The sequence below is a fragment of the Rhipicephalus microplus genome, unplaced genomic scaffold (genome assembly GCF_043290135.1).
Source record: "Rhipicephalus microplus isolate Deutch F79 unplaced genomic scaffold, USDA_Rmic scaffold_15, whole genome shotgun sequence".
NCBI lineage: Eukaryota > Metazoa > Arthropoda > Arachnida > Ixodida > Ixodidae > Rhipicephalus > Rhipicephalus microplus.
In genome coordinates this window covers 8,210,924-8,219,732 of record NW_027464588.1, presented here as the reverse complement: position 1 = coordinate 8,219,732, position 8,809 = coordinate 8,210,924, and the positions used below count along the sequence as shown (strand labels likewise).

At 46.0% G+C, this 8,809-nt stretch overlaps 1 protein-coding gene across 1 annotated transcript; it reads left to right on the top strand.

The window, feature by feature from the left end:
• The first annotated feature begins 5,116 nt into the window (after window positions 1–5,116).
• On the top strand, window positions 5,117–6,468 carry LOC142784753 (tetraspanin-33-like). The gene is made up of 2 exons (XM_075883252.1): window positions 5,117–5,125; window positions 6,127–6,468. Exons 1-2 carry the CDS (start codon window positions 5,117–5,119, stop codon window positions 6,466–6,468), a joined length of 351 nt encoding a protein of 116 aa, XP_075739367.1.
• Window positions 6,469–8,809: the final 2,341 nt, after the last annotated feature.

Below are 8,809 nucleotides of genomic sequence, written 5' to 3'. Positions count from 1 at the left end.
GGCATTTTGTGCCCACAAATGTCGCGACGACAAATTCGGTTGGTACCCTCTCGTTGTCGACTAGACGATTACACCGGTAAATTGAAATTACGCCTGCTCCAGAGAGCCTGTCTAGGGTCTCAGCTGGACTCAGCTTGGAGTCGATTCCCCGTACAAGGCCTTCGGTACATGCAAGGTGAGGTGGAATAAAAGCACTCACCGGGGTAGCAGCAAAGGAGGTGCATTTAAGAAGATCCTACACGCAGGTCTGATCCGGCGACCTACACACGATACCTCCTCGCCCAAATGGGCGCACATCTGTGATAGTCTGGAAATGATTTGAAGTTGTCTTAAGTTCCTTTTGAACCGCCTGAGGGTTTGTAAGTCTGATGAAGCCTCCATTTGTAGGTACCATTGCCACGGGAATACTGTCGATACCACTGCGGAAAAAGGAGTCTAGCGGTAATTCATTAGACGGCAGTGACGCTGACCAGGCGGATCGCGTCTGGCCAGGAGAAGTAGTCGACATGAGCGCTAGAGATACGGTTAGACTCAGAAACAGATAAACTATAAAATCGCACTCTAAGACAGAAAGTTAAGACCACTCAATCCTCAGCCAAGAACACCCCAGTAGGTTGAACACGGGCAAGCCAGCTGATGAGTCTGTAAAAAATAGTGCGGCCTGGTTTTCCTCTCTGAGAAAAGGCGGCTTCTACGCTACGCGGCGCCACCTCGCGTCGTGAAAAAAAGGCTAAAATAAGCAAATGTAAAGATTGTATTTTGTGGCTCATTTCGTGTTCAAATTTAAAAAAAAATAAACGTTACTCACATTGAGTATGTGGCGAAGTGTCTACTTGTGTGAAGATGACCATTCCGGTAAGATCCGACATATCTGAGCGAATTGTTGAGTCGCCAGTTTGTTTGGACAGCAAAGTAGCCTGCATCGTATTTGTCTACGATGCGGTCTTTTCGGAGCTGTCTATTTGCCTTCTACGAGAAAGTTGGAATGGGACTTAAGATGGCTGCTGTCCATTCAGCTGTCTTTTTAACCATCTATGGTAAGTATTGAAAAATACTCAATGTTCTAAGATTCAAATATGAATCCCACGGAAACCCGCGCGCTGTCCATTATTCTTTATTCAGAAAGTAATTATTCTCAATAAGGCTCAGCAACGACTGCCACGGAGTTCACTCTATTAGAAATATTTAGGAAATCTGCATTTCGCTTACAATCGAAGCACTGATAATTGCATTGCATTAAGAATCATTTTGGCAGTAGATGTATGAGGAAACGTAGTCACGTATATGTGTTTAACTCTTTCTTTCTCACCTGTAATTAAAAATTTTGGGGGTGGCTTGTGTAAACTTGTCATAAATATTCCATTTCGTGAGTTTATCATACTTATTTTACTTTCATAATTTTAGATTTAAAAAAGCGATTTCTCGTTAAGTTTCTTCCTTTTTTCAATAACATTTAGCCAGAAGGTGAAATAGTGCGACTGAGTGCTCTAATGTTTTCACGCCATTTGGACCAACTGCTGTAAGCATCACTGACGAGATTGTAATTATTCCTAAATAAAAATTATCAAAGTGAGGTAATTGCGCAAATGACCGCATAAAAAACAGTAATTTCTAATTCATTACGAATGAAGGAAAGATTTGATTAAAATATAGTACATTGTTCGATGTTCTTCTTGAGAAACTAAAACATCCGTAAAGTGAATAGTGGAAAGCAACAAGTATTGGTAATGGAGCCTTGTCTCTATCATGTTTTGCGCATTATAGAAAAAGACAAGGTCTTCAATCTGAGAAGGCCTCTACACAATCGTTCCTTGGAATTAAACAATCCAGTAAATATTTGGAGAATTCCCCTTATAATTGGCCAATCCCCTCTATTGGGTACAAACCATGTGTTGGGACAAAAACAACAAAAACAAGAATAACAACTCCATAAGATTTAATAAGACCCCCCAATTCTTCGCCCATCTCCCACAGTGGGTATTAGCCACAAAAGAACGTGAACATGCAGAAGAAGGCGATCATTGGTACAAGAATAACAACAACCCTTAAGATTTAATAGGACCCCCCAATTCTTTGCCCATCTCTCACAGTGGGTATATAGCCACAAAAGAACGTGAACGTGCAGAAGAAGGCGATCATTGGTTGGAGTGAATGAAAGCTCTTGTTATGTGCAAGCACTTTTTGAACTGCAAAGCGGACATTCACCGACGTTCTAAGCCTCATGTCTGAACAATCCAGAGGTCGATTAAGTTAATGCATCAGCTCGCTGAGACAGCCAGTGTCGGTGTGCAGCCTAGAGAAGGGAGAGACGGTCCTGCTTGACGTCAATCCAGCGGTGAGTTTATGTGATGTACGCAACCTGCTCATATTGCAAGCTTACGTACAAGGAGTTGCAGAGACGTTCAAATATTAACATTGGTTAATGAGCGACCCATGATGCTGGTTAGTCAGCAGTGCACCTTTTTGCAAAGCAGTGTGTGCGTATTGGGAAGCAACAGAACGTCTGCTTTATTGGCAGAGACGGAATCAATAGCATAGAAATTCAGAGAATTCCTTACAAATATTTTCACACACATTCCGCATTGATATTGGGTACCTTCTACAATAACGCCCGTAAAATATTTCTTTTGAGAATTACGAAGAATATAAGGCACTGAACAGTCAGATCTTGTAGGTTTCATGATTTCATGCTGGTGTCCGTGTTTTCCCACCCTCCAATTCGGAATGAGTCATAAGTGAGTACCAGAATTATGCATAGGCAGCAATGGCATAGCTTTTGTAAGCACGGGAGCATGGGTTTCTTGACCAGCTGGGGTATAAGCACATGGATGGGAATATGACGCAGAGAGAAGCCTGCGCTGGTATTTTGGCTTTATATTTTAGGAAGAGACAAACTTACAGCGGCTTTAATTATTTCGAAATGCGCCAAATGACATGCATTATATCATGCCTTTTACACGTAAAATTAAATATTTCATTTATAATATGAATTTTAAGATCTTTATGACAAACACGTGTGCAATTGACCCGACTCACTACCACCAAGGCGGGCCGCCATATTCTGCGCGAGCTCGGCTTCTTCTCCTCGAGGGCCAGGGACCCCCCAGAGTTGACTCTAATTCCCCATGAAATCCGCGACCTTATCACGATCGCTCCCATACCACGAAATGTACAGCCCGAATACAACAGAGGCAGGCGCCTTGCACGGGCGACCGCCATTCTGAAGCGCATAGACACGGAAGCGGACAACGTCTCGTTCGTGGACGCCGCTGCCTATCGCAACAACCAAGCCTTCGCTGCGGTCGCGGTATCATCCGCGCAGCAGACTGTTAACTCAGCCACAATCCTCACCCGAAACCCCGAAATAGCGGAGCAAGTAGCTATAGCTATAGCTATGCTCGACAGCAAACGGGAATTTATCTACAGCGACTCCAGGCCGGCCATCAAAGCCTTCGAACGCGGAGTCATCTCCGACCAGGCGTTACGCATCCTGCGCAATGCGGACCCAAGTGCCCTGAAGCACCACACTGTCATCTGGTTCCCCGCCCATCTCGGCCAGGTGCCGGGTGCCCTATCCAACCTCAACGAGATCGCCCATGATGCAGCGCGCGCACTTACCGACCGCGCTGCCACAGGGCAACCTCATCTTGCTGGGTTGGATACCAATCGGGATGCACCAATCACGTACAATAAAATTACAAAGCACTTTCACTTGGAACGCCGCATTTTTCCACCCCCACATCTGAAACTTAACCGACCGCAGGCATTAACCCTACGCTTATTACAGACACACGCGTACCCAAACCTTGCCACGCTTCACATTTATTATCCCGATGCATACCCCAGCGACACATGCCCATCATGTGGACACACAGCGACACTCGAACACATGCTCTGGGAGTGTAGAACAACTCCTCCCGACTCTACCTCAAGCAAGTGGGAGAGGTCCCTCAGGAGCTCACTTCTCGCCGATGGGCTGTCCAGCAGGCCCACGAAGCGGCCGCCAGGTACTCCCTGTTGGTCCCTACGTGGGAGACGCCCGCTACGCGCTAAGCGCGTCCTGCAGGACCGAAATAAAGTTTTTTCATTCCATTCCATGTGACAAACACCGAAAGTTTATTTTTGAAAATTTTTACGAAAAATTCGTTTAAACACAAAGTGCTTTTAGTGAACTGTGGGCGATTAGGCCTATCTATCTATCTATCTATCTATCTATCTATCTATCTATCTATCTATCTATCTATCTATCTATCTATCTATCTATCTATCTATCTATATATCTATCTATCTATCTATCTATCTATCCACCTACGAGTTTTAGCTCTCCTGGCCGTTTCAATAATGGTATCAATACCAAACTTGGTATGGCATACCATGACTGCATCAAGAACATATTTAACTAATTATAACCAGAAAATCATGACATGTATGTCGTTAATGTCATGATATACATTTCATGGTCCTGCAGCTCTTGCGGTGGTTTCGTCCACATGGCATGTAGGAAAACTACCATGGTAAAGCGTGATTGCATGGCGAACACAAGCAACACATCCTAACATGAAAATCATGACATGCCTGTCATGTGACAACATGACTACATGCCACGCTCATGATGCGCTCGCGGCCGTTTCGCTAGCGTCGAATATATCAAATTTGGTATTACAGTACGTGAATGGATGAAGAAGGTATGTGACTGGTGCGAACTTGATAATCATAAGACGCGTGTCATGTAACAACTAGACTACTTGCCTTGCTCATGTCGCGCTGGCGGCCGTTTCGCTAGCTTCAGTTATACCAAATCTGGTATTACGGCACGTGAATGAATGACGTAGGTGTGATACTGTTGCAAACATGATAAACATGAGATGCGTGTCATGTAAGAACATGGCTACATTCTACACTCATGATGTGCTCGCGGCCATTAGGCTAGCTTCACATGTACCAATTGTGGTATTACGCGGCGCGAACGGACGACGTTGGTAAATGACACATCCAAACATGATAATCATGAAATGCGTGTCATTTAGGAACATGACTACATGCCACACTGATGATGCGCTCGCGGCTGTTTCACTAGCTTCGTGTATGTCAAATTTGGTATGATGTGACCCAATTGATGACCAAGGTATGTGACTGGTGCAAACATGATAGTCATGAGATGCGCGTCATGTGAGAACATGACTGCATGCTACAGTCGAGGCGCCAATACATTTTGACGTGACGCAGTGCAGGTGCTCGCCAGTGTTCATTTTGTCGCGTCAAGCCGGCGTTGGTGCACGCCATGCACTGGTCCTGCCATATTCTCGCAGGGGCGCGCCGCGTTGTGTTTCTTTGACACATGCGCATTTCAGTGCATCCGGCGTCCCTTGGTAACAAAAATAGAGAGACGCAGTGTTGTCTGGCTGACGCATTGGCGCGAAATGCAGCGTGTTGCATTTTGCGCCAGTTGCCGTCGGGGCGCGCCGATGGACGCTGGTCAAGCCTGGCGTCAGACTATAGAGTGCTCGTGTTTTGCTAAGGTAGCGCTGCTGTTCCCAACGTGCGCGCGCTTGAACGATACATTGGAGTATATTGAGCCCTTCGTGACGTGCTCGCAGTCGTTTTGATAGCTCCACACATACCAAATTGAGTGTTATGTGTTGTCAATGAATAACGAAATACACGACTGGTGCAAACATGATATTCCTTAGACGCGTGTCATGTAAGAACCGCTCAAATAAGTTAGATTTCGTTGGTCGGTTTAAATTGCTAGCAGACACTTGCTCTGTAATCTATGAAAGATTAGATTTCGTTGGTCGGTTTAAATTGCTAGCGAAAACTTGCTCTGTTGTCTAAAAAATGATCAGTTCAGTTTTAAATTACTGCAGCAAACTGTTGGCAGTGGCTACTGCATCTTTTCATTGCCTCAAGTCTACTGCTGTAGACTATAGTGGCAGTGGCAGGATGGCTTGCGACATCGCCCAACTTCACATGTCTGCCAGTGCAGCCCCAAATGATATTCTTGAAGGAATAAAGCCACCTTTTGCCTCCTGCAATTTCAGATAATTTGGGAGGCATTTCAAGAACCAACTTGTCAGAGGGGGCACGCTAGTCAGTGCAAAGTTGTTCTCGCTGTCGCACTTACAGGTGCGATGCCCGCTGCTGCTTCTCAACCTTCTCCTGTGGTTTGTGGGCACATCCCTCATCTGGGCTGCATTGAGGATGTTCATAGATTCGTGGGACAGGGAAGAGGAGCACGTACTGGAACGCCTGGATATCTCAGGAATGCTGCTAACACATATGGAGGTGCTGCTCTTCCTATTCGGGCTTGCGTTGTTCACCATCAGCTCGTGCGGCTGCGTCGGGGCACTGCGGGAGAACACCTTCCTGCTCAGAGCGTACTCCTTTGCACTTACCATCCTTATTGTGGTCAACTTTGTCCTCGGCGTTCTGGTTTACTTCGTGCCGGGTAAGAAAGATGACCTTTAGAACTCACTATAAATAAGCACCAAGACTCTGACGCTCAAAATTGAGCATAATGAAGTAGCGTTCTAGAATCATATATATATATGATTCTATATCATATATATATATATATATACATATATATATATATATATATATATAGATAGATAGATAGATAGATAGATAGATAGATAGATAGATGGATAGATAGATAGATAGATACAGTCCAGTAGATCCACCGTGAGCGGTCACAACGTGGTTTATTTCGACGTTTCGGCCTAGAGTCTGGCCTTCATCAGGATTAAAGGTACAGTTTGTTTGGGCTCAGCTTTATACAATCTCAAATCAGAGGGCAACTAAAGAGAAAAAAAAACATAAAAAAGAAAAGAAAAAGAAAGAAGAAAAAGAAAAACAAAGGAAGAAAAAAGAGAGGAAAAAAATAATATACGGTGGACTCCCCTAGGGCGCCCCCTTTCCACTCTTTCCTTCCACTTCCCCCCTCCATTCTTCTCTCCACTTTCCCCTTCATCTCTCTCCCCCTTCTCCCCTTCACCTTTCTGATGTCAGCGGTCTGCGTATGCTTCCTTTCACTAACGCATTCCTCCCAACCAGACGGCGCCTCCTGGCTCTGGCGGTTCGGTGTGGGGCAAAAAAGAGCTTTTTTAGGAAGTTCTAAGCCTTTAACAACTCGGAGTCCCGTAAACGTTTCGTCGTAGAAAGAGGGGTGCCACGTATTGTGGCAGAGGCTGGTAAGCGGGCATTTTAGGAAGTTCTAAGCTTGTAACTACTCGGTGCTCTGTGAACATTTCGTCGTAAAAAGAGGGGTGCCCCGTATTGCGGCAGAGGCTGGTAAGCGGGCACAATGCGAATTCCTTGCCCGCTTCTGGATTACGCGTGTAGTGAGGCCTCCCGGCTGTGCACTGGGTTGCTGTTGGGCATGTCATGCATGGCACAATTGATTGGGTAGTAAAATAAAACATAAAACAGACGACATCTTCTGCACTTAGGAAGAGTAGTTACACTTGGAATCGTTTTGGGTTGTCCAGTGCCCTTCGCAGCTGCAGTGTCGTGAACTCAGTTAGATACTATTTTCATTATTGCCGTTATTGTTTTCTAATGCTTTAATATATATATTTATATATATATATATATATATATATATATATATATATATTGTCACAGGTAATGGGTATCAGCCATAACTGTAGCGTGAAATCGCTTGAAGATAGAGAAAAAAGAGTAACTTTGCTTCCTGGTCTGTGCGCGAGCAAGACGTCAATTCGTCGCTGTCTGTTATTTCGTGCGTGGCACTGGTGGAGGTGCGGGGTAAATGCGCCTCGGCTGCAGATCTTCAGCCGACACAACGAGCTACTTGCAGACAGCTACAGCTCCCACGGCAAGAAGCAGTCGCCGCCTGCGAGGAATATCTCCCGAATATGGTCCTCTCTCTCAGGACGAGACGGCAACTTCGACTACCAGCTAGACGAGTCAAACCAATGACGCCTATTCTTTTCTCCCGCATGTTTTTCATGCACCGCAAACACCATGCTCATTTAATGGCAACATTTATGATGATGTTGATGACTTGCTTGACCACTTTGATCGAGTTGCCAACATCAACAAATGGGATGATGCTCGCAAGCCTCGGAGAGTTTACTGGTATGAGAATCTGGTTTACTGTTTTACGTCGTATGAGAATCACGTGGGTTCCTTTGCGACGTGGCAAGAGTTCAGCCGACAAGTTCGTGATGCGTACCGCAGCACTGAAAGGAAAGAAAGAGCGGAGCAGGCCATCTCGTCTCGAAACCAACGACCCAACGAGAGAGTTTCGATGTTCGTCGAAGACATGCTTCGACTCTTCAAGCGTGCCGACCCTGCAATGTACGAGGAAAAGAAGGTGCGGCATTTATAGCGTGGGGTAAAAGAGCAGCTCGTCGCCGGACTCATGCGCAATCCACTGACGACTGTGGCTGAGTTAGTGAATGAGGCAACCACAACGGAGTGTACTCTCCAGCATCGGTTGTCACAGTATGAACGCCACGACATGACCCCTGCTGCATGCTCTATCGGGGCTGACAGCGAAATGCATGCCCTCACAGAGTTCATAAGAAGCGCCGTGCGGGACGAGCTGCGCCAACTCCAAGCAGCGGGACCCTAACAACCCGTAAGTGCTCTCGCACACTTAATCCGAAACGAGATCCGACAGGTGGTCACCCCACTCGCACCAACAAGGCCTGAGGCCCCTGTGCTGATTTATGCGGCGGTTCTGCGATCTCCTGCACCACATGCTCCTGATCCCACCATGCGGACAATGAATCGGGCTAGCCATTGATTCCAGGGCACTCCGCCACCCACCTCAAGGTGT